Source organism: Coptis chinensis, chromosome 3 (genome assembly GCF_015680905.1).
Source record: "Coptis chinensis isolate HL-2020 chromosome 3, ASM1568090v1, whole genome shotgun sequence".
In the NCBI taxonomy this organism is placed as follows: Eukaryota; Viridiplantae; Streptophyta; class Magnoliopsida; order Ranunculales; family Ranunculaceae; genus Coptis; species Coptis chinensis.
This window is the reverse complement of record NC_141458.1, coordinates 2,498,127-2,525,635: the sequence shown is the minus strand read 5'-3', so window position 1 is coordinate 2,525,635 and position 27,509 is coordinate 2,498,127. Positions and strand designations below refer to the sequence as shown.

The 27,509-nt window shown below is 34.5% G+C and overlaps 3 protein-coding genes across 4 annotated transcripts; 2 read left to right on the top strand and 1 right to left on the bottom strand.

The window, feature by feature from the left end:
* Window positions 1–464: 464 nt before the first annotated feature.
* LOC147507228 (protein neprosin-like) lies at window positions 465–3,182 on the top strand. Its single transcript, XM_086600219.1, has 7 exons — window positions 465–841; window positions 1,090–1,176; window positions 1,431–1,706; window positions 1,984–2,145; window positions 2,325–2,378; window positions 2,513–2,659; window positions 2,787–3,182. The coding sequence occupies exons 1-7, from the start codon at window positions 665–667 to the stop codon at window positions 3,162–3,164; spliced, it is 1,281 nt and encodes a 426-aa protein (XP_086456345.1). The 5' UTR covers window positions 465–664; the 3' UTR covers window positions 3,165–3,182.
* Window positions 3,183–8,232: 5,050 nt separating this feature from the next.
* On the bottom strand, window positions 8,233–14,378 carry ELF3 (hydroxyproline-rich glycoprotein family protein). Of its 2 annotated transcripts, XM_086599944.1 has the most exons (5): window positions 13,231–14,378; window positions 12,050–12,176; window positions 11,149–11,887; window positions 9,758–9,809; window positions 8,233–9,624 (listed from the first exon to the last, which is right to left on the bottom strand). In XM_086599944.1, the coding sequence occupies exons 1-5, from the start codon at window positions 13,480–13,482 to the stop codon at window positions 8,563–8,565; spliced, it is 2,232 nt and encodes a 743-aa protein (XP_086456070.1). In that variant the 5' UTR covers window positions 13,483–14,378; the 3' UTR covers window positions 8,233–8,562. The 2 variants fall into 2 exon arrangements, with proteins under 2 accessions (XP_086456070.1, XP_086456069.1); XM_086599943.1 differs by having other exon boundaries at window positions 11,149–12,176; window positions 13,231–14,254.
* Window positions 14,379–15,297: 919 nt separating this feature from the next.
* On the top strand, window positions 15,298–19,201 carry LOC147507226 (3'-5' exonuclease domain-containing protein / K homology domain-containing protein / KH domain-containing protein). The gene is made up of 10 exons (XM_086599941.1): window positions 15,298–15,474; window positions 15,754–15,929; window positions 16,005–16,136; window positions 16,223–16,273; window positions 16,408–16,504; window positions 17,031–17,077; window positions 17,990–18,206; window positions 18,436–18,565; window positions 18,646–18,688; window positions 18,907–19,201. Exons 1-10 carry the CDS (start codon window positions 15,417–15,419, stop codon window positions 18,982–18,984), a joined length of 1,029 nt encoding a protein of 342 aa, XP_086456067.1. The 5' UTR covers window positions 15,298–15,416; the 3' UTR covers window positions 18,985–19,201.
* Window positions 19,202–27,509: the final 8,308 nt, after the last annotated feature.

Sequence of the window (27,509 nt, the reverse complement as noted above, 5' to 3'; positions counted from 1 at the left end):
ATCATAAACTAATAATATAAAACTATAATAACAAAATAATAATAATAAATGACAAATATAATATTTATACTAGTTTTTATAGTGGTAAAATAAATTATTCAAAACAAATAAAATTTTAATTAATTTTAATTTTTGGATCGGATATTATCCGATATCCGTTTTGGATATCCGAAATCGGATTCGGATAATTTTTTTAATATCCGTTGGATTTGGATTTGGATTCAGATATAGGTATAAATTTTCGGATTCGGATTCGGATACAGCAATATCCGCATCCGAACCTATCCATTTGCACCCCTAGTTGTTATGCCTCATGATTCCAATTTCCAACAATTAGCTGATAGGCTAGAATGCTAGATATTGTGTTTTCACACTAAGGATTCCTTCTGCTATTTGTGTTCTGCTCATATCTTCTGGTATATTTGATTTATTTGTTGACATTGGCATGTTTGAGTAGACAGAGCATGCTATTTGTGGTGTACATGGCCATGCTATTTGTGTGTACATGGCCATCATCTAAAATTAGTTTTTCTTTACGAAATTAAAGTTTCTTGCTGATACCAATATTGAGTAGCGTAGATTTGAATCTGTTCAAAACTTTAGAAACTTTATACATCATCAACGTATTTCACTGAAGAAAAGGGTTGTCTGGCATAAAAAAACGATGGTGAAGATCATTTGCCTTCCTTGGTTTGGCTTGGAAGCATTAATGCTTTTGTTAGCAATGGCCATTGTGGTTGTAAGTGACGGAGGGGGTGGAATGTTCGTGTCTAAACACAAATTCTCAGAAATGAATAAGAAGCTAAAGCTTCTCAATAGACCAGCTATAAAGAGCATTCAGGTATTATATTTTCTTTTAGCTTTATTAACCAGTTTGCTGCGGCTGGATGTAAATAACTTTCAAGTTCTTCATTCTGAGATGTTTCTGATTCAATTAGCTTCTTGCTTGTCACATCTGTGTTTCCAGATACACACAAGTCACAAGTGTATTGAAAGATACATAAAATCTTAACTACTGTGCGATTATTATGTTCTAGTGATATAAAGTTCTAAATTCTTTTTTACCACGAACTCTTTTGGCGTCCATAGAGTAAAGATGGGGATGTCATAGATTGCGTAGACATATATAAGCAACCAGCTTTGAGGAATCCTGCTCTAAGAAATCACACCATCCAGGTACGTAATGTTTTAGCCATTTTTTTCTTAAAGCCAACTAAAATAATTTCTTCGTAGTTTTCTTGATTGATTTTGGTGGATTACATCAGATATTGATTTGTTGTTTCTCAATTCAGAAATGAACAAGACCGAAGTATATTCTTTCCAAGTAGCAACAATACTGAAAAATGAAACCCCGCGATCTGCCCATTGGGCCGAAAAAGTTGTATCACTAAACGACTTCTGATTTTTTGAGTAATTTTTGTGAAATGCAGATGAAACCAAGCTATGATCCCACAGAAGTGACAGAACATACCAAAGAGAAACAAAATTCCTCCACCGTTATGGTACCACAGATTTGGCATAGAAGTGGAAGTTGTCCTGAAGGAACAGTTCCCATTCGCCGGATTAAAAAGCGAGACCTACTAAGAGCTGAGTCTCTTGATAGGTTTGGACGAAAGAATCCAACGATTGCCAATGAGCGTAGAAGAAATGAGTACCCCTATGCTAACAAGATCAATGGTTCTCATCACATTAAGGAAAAGGAGAATGTACATTTACTACAATCCAATCATTCGGTACGCCACTTTTCTTTGCTAATTTTATCGATCCTACATTCAGATTGGGCTACTAGTACGTAACAAACAATTAGACCAATATATGTACAACACTACAACCTCTATTATGTACTTATAACTGGTATCATGTATATGGTTTAGTAATATGTTCCAACCATAGTTACCTCTTTTTATAATTCTTCTGAAGTATGTTATCCATTTCTTTTCAGTTCATTAAAATTTTTGTTTATAATGTGTTTAAATGAATTAGACAGCAGTACTACTTACTGAAGGCTTCAGATATTCAGCAGCTAAGGCAGACATAAATATTTGGAACCCAGGTGTTGAATTCGACGATGAATTCAGCAGTGCACAAATATGGCTTCAAAATGGTGCTTATAACGATTACGAAAGCGTTGAATCTGGATGGATAGTAAGTATTTGTATTAGAAAATTATTTCTTCGGATTCTATTAATAAAAAATGTAACTCGGGCGAGTTGGATAAAAATTTGATTGAACTCTAACCTCTTGGCTTACTATAAATGTACGTAGTGTTACTCTACTTTTTTTTTTTTGATGTTACTCTACTAACATTTCGGTATGTATTCCAGGTGAATCCAAAAGTATATGGTGACAGGCGAACACGTTTATTTGCCTATTGGACTGTAAGTTTTATTTGTGAGATGCGGTTTTTGCACACATACACAAAATGAATTAGAGTATTACTGGGTATTTATCGAAAATCAGTATCCGCTTTCGAAATACTCTTACGTTTTTTGTCACCTACAATATAATGCAGGCCGATGCCTCCCACAAGACGGGTTGTTTCGACCATACATGTCCTGGTTTTGTACAAACCAGTAGTCTGATCGCCCTTGGTTCTGCATTTGATCCTGTTTCAGGGTCGGGTACATACCAATATACAGTAACTCTTTTCCTCCACAAGGTAAGGGTGATCGGTATGTTACTTGATTTACTGCTCTGCTTGGAAATACAGCACTCAAGATGTATTCAAGTTTTTGACACAAAATGATTACTACAAATATGAATTTCTACGTACCTCTTGTGGTTAGGATCCTGATACTGGGAACTGGTGGTTACGATATGGAACTGACGTGGACATTGGATATTTTCCAGCTGAACTGTTTAGGGCATTAAGATACCAAGCAAATTTTGTACAATGGGGAGGTCAAGTTTACAGCTCTAGAGTAGGAAATTCTCCTCACACAGCAACAGCTATGGGCAGTGGAAGTACCGAGCGAAGTGAAGGTTGGGGATGCTTCATGAGACAAATTCGAATACGCGACAATTCTTTCGAGCTGAAGTACCCTTATTTTGTTGACACTTACACGGACGAGTACAACTGTTACCATGCTTTTAATTTCTGGGAATACACGGCAGATCCTGAATTTTTCTTTGGAGGACCTGGTCGAAATCCTCTGTGCCCATAGAAACATATAATTAGTCGATGGCTTAAAAAAGCTTCAATTCTGGCAATTTTTGGTAAGTACGACATATCAAGTGTCAAAGATGTTTTATTGAATATTTCTGATAATTTTATTGATATAAAACAGTAGGTATATATACAAAAATACAAAAGATTTTCTAGATCCATATATCTAGGAGAAGATAATACTCTTACTAAGATTACAAAATACTTGTTAATCCTAACTAAGGTAACAAATATTCCAACACTCTCCCTTAAGTTGGTGACAAGAGAGTCAATAAATGCCTTGCTAGCCACTCCTTTAGTAAGGACATCGACTAGTTGGTTTTCAGATTTTACAAATGGAAAAGTAATAATTCCAGTTTCAAGTTTCTTTTTGATAAAATATCTATCAATCTATACATGCTTCGTCCAATCATGTTGAACAAGATTATGAGTTATCTCTATAGCTGACCTATTGTCACAATACAGATTCATTTCCACTTTTGGTTTAACACCCAAGTCCGTCAACAAGTTTCTCAACCACAACAACTCACATACCCCATATGTCATACCTCTATATTCAGCTTCAACATTTGATCTTGATACTACTGGCTGTTTTTTACTCCTCCAAGTCAGAAGGTTTTCACCTACAAAAGTGAAGTATCCTGAGGTAGACCTTCTGTTGTCGGCTGAACCTGCCCAATCTGCATCAGTGTAGCCTTTTACTTTTAGGTGATCATGTTTCGAGAACAATAAGTCTTTATCCAGAGCAGATTTCAAATATCTCAATATGCGCTCTATAGCATCTATATGAGGTTTACGTGGGTCATGCATGAATTGACTCACGACACTAACTGCATACGCAATATCTGGCCTGGTATGCGATAAATAAATCAGTTTCCCTACAAGCTTCCGATATCTCCCTTTTATCGGTTGGAGTTGCATTCAAACACGTAAAACTTGACTTGTGGTTACGCTTCAATGGGAGTATCAATTGGCTTACATCCGAGCATTCCCGTCTCAGATAATAAATCAAGAATGTATTTCCGCTGGGATAAGAAAATATTATTCTTTGATCGGGCTACCTCAATCCCAAGGAAATATTTAAGGTCTCCGAGCTATTTCATTTCAAATTCAGAAGCCAAATACTGTTGTAAGCTAGAAATCTCATCAAGATCATCACTTGCCACCATCATATCATCAACATAGATAATCAAAGTAGTGATTTTACCTCTTCTGTGTTTTAAAAACAAAGTGTGATCCGAGTTGCTTTGTTTGTAGTCGAACTTTTTCATAGACTTAGTGAACCTGCCAAACCAAGCTCTTGGGAACTGTTTTAACCCAAACAATGTCTTCTTTAGTTTACAGACCATTGTTGTATCTGAGTATTTTGGTATACCTGGGGGAGGATCTATATATACTTCTTTAGTAAGATCTCCATACAAGATAGCATTTTTAACATCAAAACTGAAGAAGAGGCCAATCTTTATTAGCTGTTAATGACAAAAGTACTCTCATAGTATTGAGTTTAGCAACCGGTGCAAAAGTTTCTTGATAGTCAACACCATAAGATTGTGTATACCCTTTCGCAACCAACCGAGCTTTGTATCTCTCAATAGCGCCACCTGTCACCATCATATCATCAACATATATAATCAAAGTAGTGATTTTACCTCTTCTGTGTTTTAAAAACAAAGTGTGATCCGAGTTGCTTTGTTTGTAGTTGAACTTCTTCATAAACTTGGTGAACCTGCCAAACCAAGCTCTTGGGAACTGTTTTAACCCATATAATGCCTTCTTTAGTTTACAGACCATTGTTGTATCTGAGTATTCTGGTATACTTGGGGGAGGATCCATATACACTTCTTCAGTAAGATCTCCATGCAAGAAAGCATTTTTAACATCAAAACTGAAGAAGAAGCCAATCTTTATTAGTTGTTAATGACAAAAGTACTCTCACAGTATTGAGTTTAGCAACCGGTGCAAAAGTTTCTTGATAGTCAACACCATAAGATTGTGTATACCCTTTCACAACCAGCCGAGCTTTGTATCTCTCAATAGCCCCATCTGCTTTGAGCTTGACTGTAAATACCCATCTGCACCCCACTATCTTCTTTCCCTTTGGTAAGATTACAAGTTCCCAAGTGGCATTCTTTTTCAATGCTGCCATTTCTTCTGCCACAGCTTTGGTCCATCTAGAATCTGCTAAAGCTTCCTGCATTTTACTAGGAATAGAGACAGATGATAACTAGAATACATAAGATGCATATGACTTGGACAACTTGTGAGATGACACATGGTTGCTTATGGGATATTTCACTTTAGCTTTAGGATCAAGTTCATATTGAATTGGTGGTTGGCCACAGTTAGATCGAGGTGGAAGATGATATTGATCTAGTTCAGAATTAAGACTAGGTAGATTAGCATCATGAATATTAGAATCACCAACATTATGAGTATTGGAATCAACAATAATAGAGTCGGGCGATACCTCTAATGGGTCTTCTAAAGAAGATTGTTCTAGAGAAGATTGGATTAGTGGATCCGTTGTAGGAGGTAATGTATTATCATGGACTTGATCTTCATATCCTTCACTTGAGCACTCAATGGAGGTTCCATCGACTTCTTCTATTGAGTTTTTATCATTAGGTGATTGTGGTCTCGATAAATCAAAGACCACTATATCATCATGATTTTGTATTTCATTTCTATTCTCCCCCTGAAGTGAAGAATCAGTGATCTACGTATAAAAATGGTCGTGTTCATGGAAAATGACATCCATTGAGACAAATTTTTTTTTAGAAGATATCTGATAACACTTATAATCCTTCTGAGTTGAGTCATACCCAACAAAGACACACTTCAACGCACGTGGATCAAGTTTGGTGTGTTGTTATGTATGTAAATGAACATACACCATACACCCGAAGATATAGGGTGCTAAATGAACAACAATAAAGCGCATAAAGGTGATCGAGAAAGCACATCTAAGGGTCTCCGAAATTGGACAACACTAGAAGGTGTACGATCATCAAGTAAACAGCAAAGGTCAAAGCTTCGCCCCATAAGTGAGATGAGACATGACCACTAATTAATAAAGACCGAGTGACCTCTAAAAGATGTCTGTTTTTTCGTTCTGCAACCCCATTTTGCTGAAGGGAATAAGAGCAAGAGGTTTATGTAGAATACCAGCCGAATGCATAAAGCCAGTCAATTCCTTTTTGAAATACTCACCTCCATTATCAGAGCGAACAACCTTTACAGAGATTCCAAACTGTGTGAGCACCATCTGATGGAAAAGGGGAAAAACTATACAGACATCACTTTTATGTTTCAAAAAATATACCCAGGTCATTCGAGTGCAGTCATTGACAAAAGTAATAAACCATTTCATCCTGTTATGTGTAGGACGTGGGGCAGGACCCCAAACATCTGAATGAACTAAAGAAAAAGGAGCATCAGCTCTATTATCACTCGAAGAGAAAACAGTACGATGGCTTTTCGTCATTACACAGGTTTCACAAGCAAAATCATAAAGACTACAACCATTAAATAAAGATGGAAATAATCTCTTAAGATAACCAAATGAGGGATGTTCTAGTCTTCTATGCCAAAGCCAAATCTCGCATTTATTTTTATTAACCTTATCGTCACTCATAACATGAGCTTGGACTCCTTGATTGGACCGTTGAAAACCATCATCCAGATAGTACAATCCTCCACTTTGTTTACCACTGCCAATTCTCTCCTTGGTAAGGGTGTTCTGAAAAATACAGTGAGTAGGAAAGAACAAGACAACACAATTATGAGATTTGGTTAATTGGCTAACAGAGAGAATGTTACAGTTTATTGATGGAACAAATAAAATATTATGGATAGATAAAGAAGGGGATAGAGGTACAATGCCAACACCAACAGCTGAAGATGACATACTATTAGCATTAGTAATGATTGATTTGGAACAACTAGAGGAGAAATGGTTAAATTTATAGCGATCGCAAGTCATATGATCAGTAGCACCCGTGTCAATTATCCAATCACTATTTCCAGTAAAAGCAATAAGAGCAGAGTTAGATATACCTGACTGGGCAATAAATCCGGCAGCAGTGACTAAGTGACTCTTCGAGTTAGAAGACATGACAGCGGAATCGTTATTGGAATGCACAACAACGGAATCATTATTAGTAGGTAAGTCTGTCATTATGATATAGAACATAAACAATGAACTAGATCAATAGACAAAAACGATAAGGAAGAAGAGGGTAATAAATACAATCTGATATAGTGTAACATATTGTATTATATGACCAGAAAAAAAAATCAAAAATAAATAAATCAAAAAAAAAAATCAAAACACCAAAAAAAAAAGCTCCGATTCCTATAGTAATGTGGTAATGAAAAGAAAATCGGAGTTGGCTCTTGATACCATGTCAAAGATGATTTACTGAATATTTATGATAATTTTATTGATATAAAACAGTAAGTATATATAATACAGAAGATTTCCTAGATCCACATATCTAGGAGAAGATAATACTCTTACTGAGATATATTTAGTCATTTATGGCATTTTGTGTATGTTTTTAGGATTGGTAGTTTTGTATACTATTGTTCAATGTGGTTGAAATTTCTTGATCAATGTGCATTACGGCCATTACCTTCAAACTGTGGTTATGAGTTATGACTTGGGAGGACTTCATTTTCATGTTTCGCATAGAGCAGGTATCAAAAGAGTTGCGTAAAGACGATCCGTGAAAGTACATCTGTCTTTAAACAAAATGTGAACTTGAAAATTAACTCCAAAAGACAAAAGCCTGACTATTGATAGGGGTTAAAGTGTTAAACTAAATCTTTCGGGAGTCGCTCCTACATGGCTATATTATCGACTCCTGATTTTGAACTAAATTATACAAACAGAGCTTACCAGTTCAGCACAACCAGAAAATCAATGTGGGAGTGCAAATCTGATTGTATTAGTAAACCAATGAAGGGCAATGATACTGGGCACAACTCCGTAACTTTGAAATTTGCCAATCTGAAAGAAATACATACCATTTTGCAGCTGAAGACATATAAAGAAGAAGAAGAAATATTCAATACCGGCATCGGAAGTTGTTGATTCACACTCAGTAATTTATTTTTTTAGAAGGTTACAGTAGTATGAGGATACATAATGTTGCGGTCAACACGGACAACTAGAAGGAATAACACAAGTCCATTACACATGGAATGCCTTTCTATCTTTCTTGAATATATTTACATGTATAGAACACATACTCAGATTGCTATGGCATGCAAAACTTAGTCATGAAATGACAACAACAACAATAACAACAACAACATATCAGATGAGTCCATGTTGCAAGTGCTTAGAATGACCAATAGGCTTGCGATAAAGATGAACTTCCAGAGCAGGTAACTTAATCGCACTGGTGCCTTCCTTCTTGTATAGATTGAAAAATCCTCGCCGCTGACTCAGTCGCCGATCTACGATTGTGAGGCACAACCTTGATCACTCGAGTATGCTGCTGGTCAATGTTCTGAGTCTGGAGGGGTTCGTTTGGATTTTCTGCTGCTGTAGCCATGGGAAAAAGAGGCAATGCATCCCTTCCTTCAGAAACCTTACCTGCTCTCTCTTCCCGTGTTTTTCCTCCAGGACTACTCGCTGTACTCCCTTGTACTTCACTTTCCTTGATCTTCTGAAACTTCGGGAAACTAGATGAGATAGCTTCACTCTTCTGGTTAGAGATGTTACGAGATGTCCGAGAGTGCGTGTTGAAGTTGCCTTGCCCTGTAGAAAAATGTTCAGCTTGCCCATGTGACAGAGATCCAGTAAAATGGTTCATGTGTTCAATGGATGACGCAGACATTACTGGGTTCATGATTGGCATGCCGTAGGGAGAGAAGAAAGGTTGAGCAAGTGGAGGAGCACAAGGTAGAACACCGATCCCTTGATGGTGAGAAGCTTGAATGCCATAAGGACTAGGAAATTCTCCACCCATTGATGGCAAGCCCATAGGCCCACAGCCTCCATAAATTGGAGCCACGAAACCTGCAGCAGGAGGACAAGGGCCTGCATACGGTTTGTAGACAAGTCCTTCAGAAGGTGACATCACAGGAACCAACCATTGATTTTGTGGTGGTGCAGGGAAGGACCAACCAATTTTGTTATTATCTGTTGCAGAGGGTAGTGCCGGACTCCCATGATATGGACCATGACTTGATTGCTGATTAACAAGTTCTCGGTTGACACTATCAGTGACAGATGGAAGAAGGGGCTTCACACCTGCATTCTCACCCGCACACTCGGTGCTCTGCTTAGGCTTCTGAGGTACAGCTTTTTGCTTAACTATCTGTGGTGGAGATTCCAGCATATACTCAGAAGAGAGTTTCTTAGGAGGAGATGCCTTCACAGGAGATTTGGTAAGGTAAGCAGTATCCTCAAGCAACAAATGTGGGGACCCAGCAATTAATTTTTGAACCTGTTACGACATGTAGGAATTAAGCCCGATCAAATATTTTTCTGTCCTAAGAAAAATTAGAATATTACAAAAGAGTTTCTCCTTCAGTTAGGAAAGATCCCTCAAAAGCTGGACTTTACTAGGAACAACATACCTTCATCAGTCTGTGCAACTCGAAAACTTGCACTGCAAACAACCTCTGCTGACTGAAAATAATAAGATACGGCTAAATTAATCTATTTAATCACATATAACGTTTATCGTAAGAAAACAAATAACAGAACCTTTGACTAGCCAGAATGTGCTTTTTTGTGAGAGAAGGGACACAAGATGGATAAAAACCACAAAATGGGAAAGCTTAAAAAATTTCTAGATTGGAGTTTGCAGATACTAATGCTTTAATGGAGTGGCTCATGTTTTACTTCAAAGGTACATGCTGTATCAACATTGTTGGAGCTGCTATTACGGAAGATAAGCAATAGGACTTTGATCACCTCCTTACTTAAATTTAAAGAAACAGATCAGGGTGGTCAAACTCCCAATGACAATCATATATAATTTTCCAATTTCGCTCTGCTTAACAATGGTTTATCAAGGATAGAAGTTAAAACGTAGAAGTCATAACAGACAAAACAATATTTCCGACAGATCTATTGATTCGACTTCAAATACCTGGATTCCTTATAGCCCTACCTGTAATACTCCAGCCGTGTCAACGTTATAGGTTTCTAAAGTGTCCGTACATGAGGCCTCCACCGGTCTACGACACCGACCCAACTACAAGTACTTGTGTTACTTAGCTATATAGGAATTATCTTTGTATTAAGCATTGACCATTAGAGCATCCCCAACAGTTGTCATAAACTATATTTGACACAACATTTTTTTTGTGCCCCAATGGCTCAAATGCTAGAAAAACTACGTTATTTGCCATTTTTGTCGCTAAATTTGGCCAGGAAAGTAACCAATGACTTTGTGTTAGTTTTACCCACCATGCAGCAAGTCTTTGGCCGTATGGCAGGTCAGCTGCCGCATGGTGATGAATTATTACTAAAATAAGAACTGTGACTAAAGTAAAGACACCATGTGCCAGAAGCTTTGCCGTATGGCGCAAGACTTGCCGCATAGTGAAGAGCTATGACTAAAATCAACTTTTACTTTTGGGGCTGTGGTTTCTGTGTTATAATCTGATATGACTTGCCTCCGTTGCAAGTCATATATGACACAACCATTAGGAATGCTCTTAGAAGCCAAATATTGCAACCAACATCCTAAAAGCCTTTATTTTCTATTAAGAATCTTTTATGCACTACAAAAATTATGAGTACTCTGTTTGTTTGTATCAAGACTGATGCAAGACATGAGTGTCTACATGTAACATAGGTTTTTAGACAAGTATTCTAAAAAAACCAATGTACAATAGAACACTACATTAGTAACCTTAGTTGGAGTAAATGATTTAAAAGCCAACATGCACAGGACCTTTAATCCTGAAAATTAAATGAGCAACTAGTGCCAACTTGACTGTTAGAGAAAGGAACTCACCTGACAATTTCTCGTCTAGCTTTCCAAAAGTGTTTCTGACCTATGACTCCCACAACATCATCAGGAGATATATCGAAGCCTGCTATAGAGTCCACCATGGAGGTTTCAGACGCATCATCATTTCTGTCCACATCTGCAACTTGTAGCATTCCATGTATCTGGTCTTCACGGAACTCATTACAACTTTCACGGCCATTACCGACAGAGGCTCTGGAATGAAATTCATTTCTCATCGGTAAAACTTCACCCTTTCCCAGTGGGTACATTGGCTCAACTAAGATGCCATCACCACATGAAATGTTTTCTGTAAGAATGCCAGCTCTATACTCTTGCTGTGAGTTCCCATTATTATTCTTATCACGTAATCCCTGTAAATCATCCAAGGGACTGCTTCGATGTTCTTGATCTGGAGACACATAAGCATGCTTCGAAGGTTCCACATTTTTTTCACGAGTAAATGGATTGGAAGAACTCCTTTCGGCACAGTCCATACTCAATAAAGATTCCAATGGATTGTCTTTGCAGTGGTTTCTGACATGTTGTCTTGACCACAGATCCGTGGTGTTGGTTCGTTTCAGGTGCTTATCACGAGCACTATGAAGATGTGTTGAAGAGTTGCATATAGGCGATGAAGCTTTCTGGGCACTATTCCCGGAGGTTTCAGTGGAACAGCTAGGGTGAAGTCTTTCCTTGTCCACATTGTGCTGATCCTTAGTGGAACACAGAGTATTCCCTGGATCTACAAAGGTAGGAACACTAAAATCATTATCAATTCCTAGATTGTTCAAAATGTACTTCTTAGAGTTGGAAAGGGGGAACGAGCCGCATTCAGAAGTTGACAAAGGGCGTACTGAAGTATTTGAAGTCCTATAGTTTGTAGGCTTCATAGATGTTGACTCACATTTATTCGCTTTTGTCCTCAAATGCATCCCATCAGAAGAATGCAAATTATGATTATCATCTGAATGAGCAGGTGCAGACGGGGGGATGTAAAATGGAGGAAACACAGATCTCGCATTTCCAGCTCCCTACAGTAGTAGAGTCATAGGTCAGCCATCAGGTATACTGATTATTGTAAAACAAAGAAACAAAAAAAGGATTGTCAGCTTATTGAACTAGAATACTATTCTCAAAAAATTACAAAGAATATCCAGAGAAGTTTTTAATAAACATGTACACCTAAGTAATGGGCTGCTTTCCCAACGCCATAAGTAATGGTTATTCTTGTTTTAAAATAATCTCTAAGATCGACACAAGATTAAAAAAGAAATTCTCCTTTCACATAACAAAAAATCTGTTTTAATATCAGCACTTCAACAACTTAAATACAAAAATCAAGCAGTGCATGGCTATTTAGTTTAACATCACAAGTCAGACTGTCAGAGTCCATAGAATAAAAGAGATTTTTTTTTTTTTGTAAAAACACATGGGTTACTACTTACTATCACAATGCAGCACATAAACTATTTGTACTATGCTCTATACTTTCTAAACCCATAAAAACACCTCCTGATCACAGTTCCTGTACCTACTTTCATACAGTTTCTTCTTTACATCTGTTTAAATTGCACTCGATGACAAATCAAACTCTAGCAAACACAAAAATACGGTATCATGTGTGTATTCATTTGGTAAATGTTGTGATGTTTTCATATCAAGTTGTATTTGCTGTTCAAACAATGACTCCGTGGTTGTTTCCATATACAAAACTATTTGAATTACTGGTTATAGCCTTTTGTGCCATGATCAGGATGACCAAGGAACTGATCACGGTGAAGTGTTTCACTGTTTGAAAGGGTAATTTATGGATGTTATATCAGTGTTCATATTTTATCTTTTTTACTTTCTGACTAAAAGAACCACAATAAGATCCAATCAAGGCATAAAACGTCATACGGAAAACCAAGTAGATTAATTCATAGAGAGCCAACAAAAAAACAAAGCTACTGATTTCTTTTGTAAAAGAGAATGTTAATTCAAACTAAACTTCATAAGTAAACCCACCAGCAAACAATAAAATGACAAACCAAATGACATGATGGCTTTCAGACAAATAAACCATTTAACTTCTCAAAAATTCACCTGGCTCAACGATGCCACAGGAGGTAAAGGGCCGGGGGCAGTGTTGTGCCCTGTAGGCAATGTCGAGGCTGACCTCTGAGAGGGGATACTAAGCTGTTCATATAGAGCCATTTTGTTCCTTGGAGGTGCCCTTGGTCCTCCTTTCTCTGTATCATTAACATGAAGCCTAGGAAACATAGGGCCTGTGTTCTTATCCTCATCTTTCCCCCCTTTCATTTTATAACTACACAGTCTTTCAAGGCTTTCACTCATTAACCAACTCCCACAGAACCAACCCTTCTACAGCAAACTCAGCTAAATTACTACGACATTTTTCTTCAAAACCAGTTCTTACAACAATACAACAATTCCAAAAGAACCCACCACCTGAATGAAACAAACAATCTGATTTACACCAATATTACAACGAACATACACTGGAAATACCAAATACTCTTTCAAGTTGAGCTTCTTAAATTGCGTGATCGGGACTATCCTCAAAATGCAATAATTCAAGAAGGACCCAACATCATAATATAATGAAACAGCTTAAATTTCAATATAATTCGACAAAACGAACTGAATATCTCAACTTATCTACAAAATTAAGCTTACTACAACAATGCCCAAATTGTATAGAACCAAACACCAAAATCATGTAACTAGATATCCACCCAAGCTGAGCTTAATACAACAACACCCAGATTGAAAAGATGATAACTTTCTCCAGGAAACATCAATTCTACACAGACCCAACCTCAAAATACAGTGAAAAATCTATTTCTACAACCTTTATTTATTTCGAAATTTGAGCTGGGCTTTGAAAGTTAGAACTATACCCAAATAGCAAAAAACTTTCCTTTTGTCCAAAAGTATTGCAAACAAACAGATTTGCTTGCACAACAGTAGAACATTTGGTAATAATAAAGAGGAACCGAGATTTTTTTGTGAGTTGAAAAAAAAAAAGGAGAGAGAAACGGGAAAGAAAAGTGTCAGCTTTGGAAATCCACAGAGGATTCTCAACTACACAAAAAGGGAAAGTGTTGGGTGTTTGTGGGTCCCATGTGGATAGATGTTAGCAAGCTTTTTTTGACTTGGACAAAACTACAAATCTCTGATCAAGTGAGGTGTCACTTGTAGAAAACACGAGATTAGGCACCTTGATGAATGATTGAATGTTGAAATTATTCTGGTACAATTTAAACAAAATTCAAAGAGTAGCATAATTTGATGGCATTATAGGCTCATAGAGTCATACTGTACTTTCATAGATAGTAAAGTTGTGGACGGCAAAAATTTGATACCGATTAAAAATTTTAAATTTTAAATAATAATAGGTTTAAAAATTCGGTCAAAAAAACGAAAAACGCCAAACATACAATTTGTCTTTTATATGCATATAATACGAAAAAAAATCGGATATATTTTATTGCATTACAAGTCTAAAATGTAATAATTTGTCAGAATTGCTCATTAACTATATATGCATGACTCAATTTTTCTTTTATATTTACTTCTTAACACTTTAGTTCTTCGATATTCTTTAGGTATGGAAGGTTCTACTTAAGTGGATTTTCAAAACCTTTAATTTTGAAGTTGTATCATATCTTTTATATATAAAACGTGTATAAAATGGGTATTAAACGCGAATTTAATAGCTATGGTTATAGGTCCGTAGTGCAACACATGGTGAAATCAGGAAACACATTAAACAAAAAGAGGGACGATTTTTGATGAATTACATGTGCTGTATGAGATGAGATTTGTTAATAATTCCGAGGTTAGGCCTTATTGACTCAGAGAGAAGTTCTTGGTGCTGCAAATTGCGAGGTGAGACATGCAAGTGCTCGAGCTTAGGTATTGAACTAGAATATCACCAGCCTCTTCTTAATCACACGTAGCTTGTGTTTCTAATGTTCTGTACTTACGTTGCCATGCAGGGGTGCTAGTTTTTAACCTTTCTTAGGTCATGTAGTCATGTACTGAATTCGGATGTAAGGAGTGGTATCATTTGTTCCATAAGTAAAAATGTTAAAAAACAGAAGAAGATACAAAACCACAAAAGACTTGACATTGGGCCTCCAAACACGAAATGGGGTCCGGGTCGGTTTCTTTAAAAACAAAAAACCGCACCGTTTCTTCTCTGCTCTAAAAAAGAAGGGCATTGCTTTTGATTATTAGTTATTGGGTCCCAGAATTATTGATGCATGGCTGACATGGCCACTGATGGATCGCCAGAGCTTGATGGCGATGACGATATTTCTGGTAACTACATACACCCTCTTTTTATTTTCCAAATAATCACTCCCTTTCGAATCATTTTCTATTTGCTTTTTGATGATTTCAATTGGCTAAAAAAAAAAAAAGGTTTTGAATCACTTTACAGGATTGGGGTTTTGTTCAATTTGCGGCATGTGATTTTAATAATATATGCTGTGTGTTCTCATTTAACTGGCTTATAAGTTATAACCTTGCCCCTTTTTATCGTTGCCCAATCTTTAGGCTAAACGCTTCGGTTGTGGTTATAATTGTTGGCATTTACAGATGGCAAACACCCGGATCCTGAAGCCCAATTATCAAAGGTTCCAATACATATTGTCACCCATGCATCTCAACTACCATCTGAGTTTCTGAAACCTTCACCTGAAAGGCACTTGGTTATTGGTTTTGATTGCGAGGGTGTTGACCTTTGTCGTCATGGAACACTGTGTATCATGCAGGTACACTGTCACTTGTAACTCCTTTCTTTTTAAAATTTTGTACTAAAGAGTTTTAGTATGTTATGTTTGTTACAGCTTGCCTTTCCAGATGGTATATATCTGGTTGACGTCATTCAAGGTGGCGTGATGCTTATGAAAGCCTGTAAGCCTGCTCTTGAGTCTAGTTACATCACAAAAGTCATTCACGATTGCAAAAGAGATAGTGAGGTCTATAGTTGACTTAGTCACGTCCCCCCCTTCTGCATGTTTATTAGATTGTTTCTACTATCTGTGATTATAATCTTCTGTTGCAGGCCTTGTATTTTCAATTTGGGATCAAATTGCACAACGTTGTTGACACCCAGGTAAAACTTGAGTGTTTAAAACTATTAACACATTAGTTCCTTGGATTCTGTATTTATACCTTATCACTTTCATCCAACTTTGATGGCAATTGGTGTAATAAAACTGGTATTTGTTTGGTCCTTTATTCGTGTAGATTGCATATTCACTGATTGAAGAGCAAGAAGGCAGGACAAGGTCCCCAGATGACTACATATCTTTTGTTGGTCTCCTTGCAGATCCACGTTATTGTGGTAATATAGCATTTCACTTACATGCAAAGTTTATTGGATAATTAGTAATTGGTACAGTATTATAGATCCTTTCATACAAGTTCTGTAATCGAAGCATTCATCCGGCTGCGTTATTATTTTGCATGAACAATATATTTTGGCGAATTATTTTTAATTCAAGGCTGACCAACAAAAGAAAATAAATAGATCAAATTTGTGTACTTGTAAATTTTCCAGACTTTTGTGCTATTTGGTTTATTTATGAGGTTCGTGATTGCCCTGAAATCTTTCACTTCTGCCATGAATGAAGCAATGTGAGGTATTTGTGACACCAGTTGGACAAATGGATCTCTTGCTTTTCCATGCTTTTTCCTTTACATGGTTCATAACTTGTCTACTGGAGCAAGAACTATTAATTTTCCCTGAAACCAGTATTTCAAAACAATTTTGTTGCTTAATGTGAAGACACTAGGTTTGACATCTCTTGGTATCTATGTCTATGCCTTCCACCTATTGTTTGATTTCATTTCAAGGATGTTTCTTGTAGGTGTTCCATATCTCGAGAAGCAAGAAGTCCGTGTTCTTCTTAGGCAGGTTGGTTATGATATTTTGTTTGATTTTGCTGAGAAAAGTTTTTGTTAAATAGGGGATCTTTCAAAAGAATACTGCAAATTAATCCCATCTGAATCTTAATGGGAAATTTTAGAAAAAACCAATACTAGATTTTTTTATTTGTTGCAATGCATTCTCTGTATATTCTAAACTAAGTAACGAAGGTTACCAGATGCAAGTAGATAGGAGATTCTCTTTGATTTTACCCGTTTTAGTTGGATCTATCTTATGGAAATATCCTCATTCTGGTACTTCGTTTGTTGTCCTGAATGTGGTACATGGAATGAAACTCCTTATATCTACCCACCCTATAATATGGCTGAAAGAAAGCTTCCAAAGTCCACACATTCTTGAGAGCTCAGAAGGTTTATTCCGTGAATTCTTTTTGGCCGAAACAATTTTGGTTGAAGCAGTTCTCTTATCATGCTTGATCTATTGTACAACTTCTTGAGTTTTGAGTCTAAGGATGAGTTTGATTGCAGAGCAGAATTTTCATGGCTAAACCACTATTTGTAGTGGATAAATTGGATGCCATAGGGAGTTCCATTTTGCCTTTTCTCTTTTACTAATCTTCTCTATGAAAATCCTTGTATGCCCTCGAGTATTAAAGTTTTCCTCCCAAGAAAATTAATGAGAATTGGTAAAAGAATATTGTATATGCTTCTTATATCATGAAACTACAAAGTGAAACTTAAAGGGAAAATCTCCTGTTCAATCAAACACAGGGTATAACTTATTTTCAAAACCTACATCTAGGCCATTCTCATTACCACTTCATAGCTAGCTGCAGTAATGTTTATTTTTACACACGTATTGGTACTTAGGCTATAGTAGTACTGTTGTCCACTTCTTCCAACTGCTAAAAATTTATTAGGCCAGTACTTGTAATTTCAGGATCCTGGATATTGGACATACAGACCGCTGTCTGAACAAATGGTCCGTGCTGCTGCAGATGATGTGTGCTTTCTTCTCTACATCTACCATAAGATGATGGAGAAACTGAATGAGAGATCCTTATGGCATCTTGCTGTTCGAGGTGCACTATACTCTAGATGTTTCTGCATCAATGACAACGAGTATGCAGATTGGCCGCCTGTTCCTCCTGTTCCAGGTTTTTTTGTTTTTTTGTGTTTTTTGATATTTGAATATCACACCAGTGACATTATCTGTTTCATTTTATTTGTGGAAGGATGTTTAGTTTGGCGTGCATGCATATTTTGAAAATTTATCTTCCAACTCAAATCATAATGCCTGAATAAATGATCTCTTTTACAATGCATTCTTTGTATGCATGGTTACCATTATCACTTCCGAGTTCTAAGCGAGTGTCATCGTGGCAGATAACCTAATTGTAGAAGGGAACGCTCCTGAGGAGGAGATTCTGTCTGTGTTGAATGTTCCTCATGGAAAAATGGGTTGTGTTATTGGTAGGCGAGGAGCTTCTATCTTGTCAGTCAAGGAATCTTGCAAGTAAGTATTGCCTCCGTTCATTGTCATTTGTGAATAACTAGGTTTGTTACCCTAGCTTTTAATTCAAATCAATATTGCAGTGCTGAAATTCTCATTGGAGGTGCGAAAGGACCACCGGACAAGGTTTGTTTACTAACCATTTGTTAATCAGAATGAAGTAACACCTTTCTCTTTCTAGTTTAAACTCTATGGAACAGCAAAAATTGCTATAAAAAGAAAAGGAAAAAAATATTTGCAATTGAGCAAGTACAATGTTTGTTTTTACTGAATGTTGCAATTTTATTCAATTATTACATATTCTGTTATATGCTGTTCTTGAGTAATTGCGTTGTTTTTGCTAGGTATTCATCATAGGACCTGTGAAGCAGGTGAGAAAGGCAGAAGCTATTTTGAGAGGAAAGATGTTAGAAACATACTAAAAGCCTCTTCTCAATCTGTGCACCTAACTTCACAACTGTGATTTGTGTAGCATAGAATGGTTTTTGTTATGATGATCATATATGTATTGCCGTCTATCTTCTCAAAACACTTGCCATCCTGGTCATGTGTATATAAACTGCTGGTTACTTGCCATCTTCTGAAGTGAATCTTGGAAATAAAGGGATTCAATAAAATGAAACCTGATTGATTAATTAACCATCTTTGTGTAGCTAACTTGGACGCCAGGTTAGTTTGAATTTAAAATGTAGATTAGGATAGGAATACCCATTATCTGAATCTGAAGCCAATCAAGAAAAATCTGATTTGCATAGGTTGATGATTACTGGTATTAAACAACTTCTATTTATTTATTATTATATTATTATTATTATGAAAAATAAATCAAACAAATGATTTAGAGCGCTAGTCTTTTCTAAATAACAAAACCAATCATCATATCCCAAACACATATTACTAATTGTTGTCTAACACTCTATGCAGTAATAGTTGCTTGCCCTACTCCAAAGACTCTATTACTAACAAAAGGAGATACCCCTGTGACATCTATACATGTATGTTTTCAATTAAAACAGTTATATATCAAGATATATGCAAATACCCCTGTGACATCCATACATGTATGTTTTCCATTAAAACAGTTATATATCAAGATATCTGTAGAGTGAAACATCGATCTACCTTCTCTGGGATCAGTAAGGAAATTGATATGAGCCTCCTTTTTCACTTGTATACCAGCACGCCAGATTGCATTATATAAAATATTACGTACATGGATCAAGATTGTTATGGTTAGACATATCCAAATATTATAATTTTTTGTGAGAATGATCTTCACGGTGGGGAGATCATCTCCACAAAAAACCAGACCTTAATTCATTTATATGTGAAAAATGTGGCTATAATGTGCGCATAAAAATTTGCCTCTATCCCCTATATATATATATATATATATACATATATTTTTTGTTAGAAAGGTACATATATTTTTTATTAGAAAGTCTAAACAATAAAGATTAACAAAATTATACATTTATTTCAATTCACAAAATTAGAGTGCGTTGACTACTAAGAATTTAATATGAACTAATGAAGTTACTACTTAAGCACATAAGTCATTAATTGATACTACTATGTCTATATATATCTACATAATCTAGTCAACAAGTTTACAACAACTCAACAAATTGTTAACTTTCTATAATTCTATAAGTCTATATAACCCTACTATCATGTGGAGAAAACTATAAAAGATTAACATTGAAAGTAAAAAAAATTATATTGTTTTTTGTTTTTTATTTTTATTTTTCTTAAGTGAAAATTTTATTGATAATGATAACAAGTTTTACAAATAATTATGACAAGTGTGCAACAAGTTGTGTCGCAAATCCTTCATGAATTTGTTTTTTGTTTTTTGTTTTTTGTTGAGGTCTGACACTTGTTTAAGAATTGAGAGTGAAATAAATGAAGGAGAGCTTACGGGTCCTTCAGCAGATCTCGTTTTATAAACATCCCAACATCAATCATGAATCTGGACTTTTGCTCAGTATTATTTAAAATTTGTCAATCTCTTACAAATTAGTAGTAGACTTTTTACCGGTTGGTTTCATTATTGCAGCTCCGAAAAGGTGCTCATTAAGCATCCCGCTCTATTGGGTACCAAGAGGAAACACGACTTCATGATTAATGCAGGAAAGAACCTGAAACTCGACTTGAATAGAAACACTGCATTGTTTGAAAATTATATGCGTACGAGAACAGTAACTTAGCTTTCCAAATTGAGAAGCACCGCATCAAACTTGGGGTATGTTCAGACCTTATTGCAAGCAAAACAAGCGAAGTACTATGACAAACCCGGGAGTTTAATTCGTCTAATACGTAATACGTTTATGCATGTGAACGATGGGAAAAGAGTAAGTTTGTTATGTTTTTTTGTGTTTCATTTAATAATAATGGTAGAGTAGTAACTAATCGTAGATTGCCTTGGGGCTTGTGTTGAAAACTTGAAATTCATCTTCTTATCTAATTTGATGCTTTTTAACATCCCTCCTTACAAATTGTCATATATTCGAATGAAAAACTAAATGAAGATTTCAACCTTCTCTACAGCAACATGTGGCTCGAGTGGTATTTCTATAAGAAGGTGGTCCCCAAAGAGTTAACATATGACTAATGGCAGCTACTTTGGAGTATGGACGGAGTCAGGATTCAAAGTCATAGAGTAAGAGATTATATGCACACTCCACCCCCACCCCAAAAAGAAATTATGCAATTTTATTTATTTATTTATTTTGTTAGAAGGTCTAAATAATAAAGATTAATAAAACTATACATTTATTTCAATTCACCAAACTAGAATGCGTTGACTACTAAGAATTTAATATGGATTGACGAAGTTAACTACTTAAATACTTAAGTCATTAATTGATACTACTATGTCTATATATAGTCCACAAGTTTACAATAATTTAACAAATTGTTAACTTTCTATAATCCTATAAGTATATATATAACGTCCTACTATCATGTGAAGAAAACTATAAAATATTAATATTGAAAGTAATTTTTTTTTTTGAGTGAGAATTTTATTGATAATGATAATGAGTTTTACAAATAATTAGGATAATTATGCAACAAGTTGCGCCACAAGTCTTTTCTGAATTTGTTTTTTGTTTTTTATTTTTGTGTTTTTTTTTGGGTTGATGTCTGACGTTTGTTTAAGAATTGAGAGTGAAAGAAATGATGGAGAGCTTACGGGTTTGTTATAGGTTATTAGAATTGTACAAATTGGCCAGTTGGTTTTTGAGCTTTTGAATATTTGTTTTAGTCTCATTACCCCATCAAATATTCAAAGACACATTTGTTACTCTTTAATAGTTTTGGACTCAAAATAAATGATAAATGATAATTTTGTAAGGGCAAAAAGTGAAGTTAAAAAAACGTTGGTTTATTGGAATGTTTTTTATTAGTTTTTTTTTTCATACTATTTTTTTGTTGATTATATTCTCACTATAGTTGTGAAAATTTTGGAAGTGCGATAGTGGTAGTGGAGCTTTTCTAATATCTTTGCTAAGATTTTACTCTATTTGTAAGCATTAAGAAACTGACGGAGTGGAGAATTCTCTGCTTGTACTTGGTTTCCCGTTCTCGGATCCAACCTGAACCTAATATAGTCAAATTGAGTACTTATGTCCTTGATGGGATAACATTTGGTAGCATCCTAGGTAGTGGTGTGTGTTGTATGATCTAATGGATTTCTTGCTCACTCTTAAAAAGAGTTGGGTACCAATTTTTTAGCTGAAGCCGCCTATGCCGTGCAGAAGGAATGTCAACCTCTTTCAGATATGAATCCATCTGATTCAGAAGGGAAGAACTTGCATCAGTATCTCAAGAGGCAATAACAGTCCCATGCCAACACCACTTTTGTTTGGAAGTTGTAAGAGGGTGTCCTTAAAAAGGTTAAAAGGTAGGCACATAGCTAAGCCTTTAGTCTAGCTATAACAGATGAGGAATTTGTGCAAAATGGGAAGACTAATTAAAGAAGAAAAACAAGGGTAGCCCAGAGGTTACTTATTTACAAGGGTAACTCCTAAGCATTCCTCACAAATTTTTTTATCCCCTCACACGTCTTATATTGAAGAAAGAAACTGAGCGTAACTATGGTTATAATGGTGATTGATTGCTAATGCCTTCTGATGATTATATATGTAGGTTGCTTGATCCTAACTGACTATATAATCGATAGACTTATAAAAACAGAATGAAGGATAAGTATAAAACGCAATGGCTGAGTATGTAACCAATAATTACAAAAATCAAACATTACAGAATATTTCGGATTCCTCTCCCTCATCCAAAGCTCACATCTGTTATTTACAATCCAAGACAATCAGAAAAGAAATTGCCAGTAGTGATATGGTGTCACACCCCAAATTTCCAAAATATTTAAAATAAGAATATTTAATTAAAAAAGGAAATAAAAAAATAGGAGTGTTATATATGGTAAGTTGATCGGCCCTGGACTTCAGTACGCAGAACGCATTGCCCTTTCGAGTTAACAAACCTTGCAATTCGAAACTTCACACAATGAACACACACACGAGAGTCTACCTCATCCTCCCAAACAACGCACAATATTTCGTTTCCAATGGCAACAACAAATCCATAGCGAAGTTCAGAAAGAGGTAGCTCACTCGTAGACTTTATGCACAATCCAATTACCGGCTTCTCAAACCATATCTCGTTGGTTAAATCATAAGCCATCACTTTACCTTGGAAATACATGATGAGAATCTACTATCTACTATCTATATACTAAAACAGAGACTTTTAAAGGAGGATTTTCTCTCTCCTATGTGTCACTCTAATATGAGAGTTAGATTTTTCTTTAATTCTATGTGGCAATATAATATGAAAGATAGTATTTTCTAATAGCCTACAATCCTACCTACATTGAACCTCTTTGGAGAGTTTGAGTGTATTGTCAATTCTTATATATTTGATAAAATAAAAAAAAAAATTGCTAAAAAATAGGTGATTTGTAGAATGTAATTTCATATTACGAATCAAACACTTTTATTGTTCTAATTTTTATATATTTGATCAAATAAAAAAATTGCTAAAAAATAAGTGATTTGTATAAACTAATTCCATATTACAAATCATACAATTTTAGTGTCTATGAGACTATGATAAAACACCGACTTATTTCGAATATATCTTTAACGCGTAACAATTATACTAAAAATAACATCACAAAATATATAATAGAAAATGAAAAAAAAAATAACGACAAAGCAATAATGACAAATATTTTAAAATATGTATAATATTGAATGAAACTAACGTAAAAAAAAACAATTAATAAAGGAGGATTTTCTCTCTCCTATGTGTCACTCTAATATGAGAGTTAGATTTTTCTCTAATCCTATGTGGCACTATAATATGAAAAATAGTATTTTCTAATAGCCTACAATCCTACCTACATTGAACCTCTTTGGAGAGTTTGAGTGTATTTCTAATTCTTATATTTGGAGCTCTTTGGAGAGTTTGAGTGTATTTCTAATTCTTAGATTTGGAGAGTTTGAGTGTATTGTCAATTCTTATATATTTGATAAAATAAAATAAAAAAATTGCTAAAAAATAGGTGATTTGTAGAATGTAATTTCATATTACGAATCAAACACTTTTATTGTTCTAATTTTTATATATTTGATCAAATAAAAAAATTGCTAAAAAATAAGTGATTTGTAGAAACTAATTCCATATTACAAATCATACAATTTTAGTGTCTATGAGACTATGATAAAACACCGACTTATTTCGAATATATCTTTAACGCGTAACAATTATACTAAAAATAACATCACAAAATATATAATAGAAAATGAAAAAAAAAAAAATAACGACAAAGCAATAATGACAAATATTTTAAAATATGTATAATATTGAATGAAACTAACGTAAAAAAAAAACAATTAATGGGGAACCAAAAACTGGATGCAAATGTATCGAACTAACCTCAAATAATATTTAACGGAAAATCGGAAACTGGATGCAAATACAAGCATTAAACTAATCTTAAAAATTAATTAATAGAAAATCGGAATATGGATACAACTACATTAAACTAACCTCAAAGAATAATTAACAGAAAATCAAAACTTGGATGCAAATACATCAAACTAACATTAAAAAATAATTGTCATAAAATCGGAAACTGGATGCAAATACATTGAGCTAACCCTCAAAGATTAAATTAACAGAAAATCGGAAATTGAATACAACTGCATTGAACTAACCTCAAAGAAAAATTAATTATAAATTAGAAACATAATGCAAAATCGTGGAACTAATCTAAAAAAAATAATTAACGGAAATCGGAAACTATATGCAAATACAACTTTATCAAATAATAAACGAGAAATCGAAACCTGGATGCAAATACATTAAATTAATCTCACGAGAATAATTAACGGAAATAAAAAAAACTGGATGCAAATGCATCGAACTGACCTTGAAGAACAATTAACAGGAAATTGGAAATTGGATGCAAATGTATTAAACTAACCAAAAAAAATAATTAACGATAAATCAGAAACTGGATGCAACGGCATTGAATTGATCTCAAAAAATAAATAACGAGAATTGGAAATTGGATGCAACTGCATTAAACTAACCTCAAAATATAAATAACGGAAAATCAGAAACTGGATGCAAATGAATTGAACTAACCTTAAAACATAGTTGGGTTATATGTTGTGGGAATGTCTCGATAAATATAGTTTTGTATTTAAAATGGTGTTTATCTTATCTCTTTTCGTATTCAAGTAGCTTCAATATATATGAACTTCACCTTATTAGGCAATCTCACAAAACATCAATCAAACTTCTATTATTAAACAACAAAATGAAGTTGAAGGATTTTATCAAATGCAAGTTTTTTATTTAATGGAGAGTGAGGTTTTCACGTTATAAGAAATTTGGTTTAGTGATAAATATAATATTAATATATAATAGTTCTGCATATTTGTAAATATTTTTGAGAATAATTAATATAACAACACCCGTTCGTAGATAATCTTTGAAGATCGATTCCATATAGTGAGTCATGCATAATTTAAAGAATAATTAACTGGAAATCGAAAACTGAATAATCTTCGATGATCCCACATAGTAAATTAAGCATAATTTACTTTTTATGTCATGTTTGCAATGACACTACAGATGGATCAGTAGAACTTGGTATTACACACCACATTAGATAATTATAAGGAAATCGAAAACTGGATTCAAATACATAACTGAGCTCAAAGAGTAATTAACGGGAAATTAGAAACTTTATACAAATTGCATTAAACTAACGACAGAGAATAATTAACGGGAAATTAGAAATTTGATGCAAATCTTTGAAAAATATTTAACGAAAAATCGGAAATAGTATGCAAATACATCAAACAAACCTCAAATAATAATTAATGGGAAACCAAAAACTTGATGCAAATGCATTGAACTTAACTCAAAAAATAATAAACAAAAAATAAAAAACTGAATGCAACTGCATTGAACTAACCTCATAGAATAATTGGTGGGAAATTGGAAACTAAATGCAAATGCATTGAAATAACCTCAAAGAATAGTTAACGGGAAATCAGAAACCGGATATAATTGTATCGAACTAACCTCAAAGCATAAATAATCGAAACTAGATGCGGATGCATTGAACTAACCTTTAAAGAGTTATTAACGGAAATTGAAAACTGGATCCAAATGCAATGAAGTAATCTCAAAGACTAATTAACTAAACATTGAAAAATGGATGAAACCAAGATGAACTAACCTTAATGAATAATTAACGGAAATTATAAATTTGATGTAACGCATTGAACTAACCTCAAAAAAATAATTAACGGAAATCGAAACTTGATGCAAATGCATTGAACTAATCTCAAAAACAATTAACATAAAATCGAAATCGGATGCAAACCGCATTGAACTAACCTCAAAGAATAATTAACGGAAAACAAAAACTGGATGCAATTGCATTAAACTAAAATCAGATATTAACTAACGGAAAATCAAAAATTGGATACAAATGCATTGAAATAACCAAAAAAATAGTTAACTAGAAATCGAAGTCGGATGTAACTGATCGATGACCTCAAAAAGCATAAATGTTCACTTTTTAGCCTTCTCACATGAATAATTACGAGTAATTAGGAACCCAAAACGAAAAGTGAATTTATAAAAACAGACCCTTACATATATGTAAACCGTGATAGAAATTGTAAACTATCGAACTAACCTAGAAAAACAATTAATAGGAAATCGTAAAACTGGATACGAGGATGTATTAAACTAACCTCAAAGAGTAATTAACGGAGATTGGAACATGGATGCAAATACAATGAACTAATCTCAAAGACTAATTAACTAAACATCGAAAATTGGATGCAACTGCATCTTGAATTAACCTTAATGAATAACTAACTAGAAATCATAAAGTGAATACAATCAGACCGAACTAACCTCAAATAATAATTAATGTAAAATTGAAAACTTGATGCAACCGCATTGAATAGCCTTTAAAGAATAATTAATGAAAAATTAGAAACTGGATGCAACGTACTACATTAAACTAATCTCAAAGAATATATAATTAATGGAAAATCAAAAATTTGATGCAAATGCATTGAACTAATAACCCTAAAACATATTTGTATTATATGTAGAGAGAATAAATGTCTCGACAAATATAGTTTTGCATTTTAAATAGTATTTATTATAATTTTTTTTATTGTGATTGGGAATGTCTTGCTATTCAAGCAGCTTCATTATTATTTTGGCCACATTGGACATTCTCACAAAACTTTAATCAAACTTATATTATTAAACCTAACAATAAAAAGAAGTCGATGAGTTTTATCAAGGTTTGGTGCTTCCTTTTTATAGAGAATGGTGCAAGAAATTTAAATGAGTAATTAATATAATTTTCATTTTTTCATAG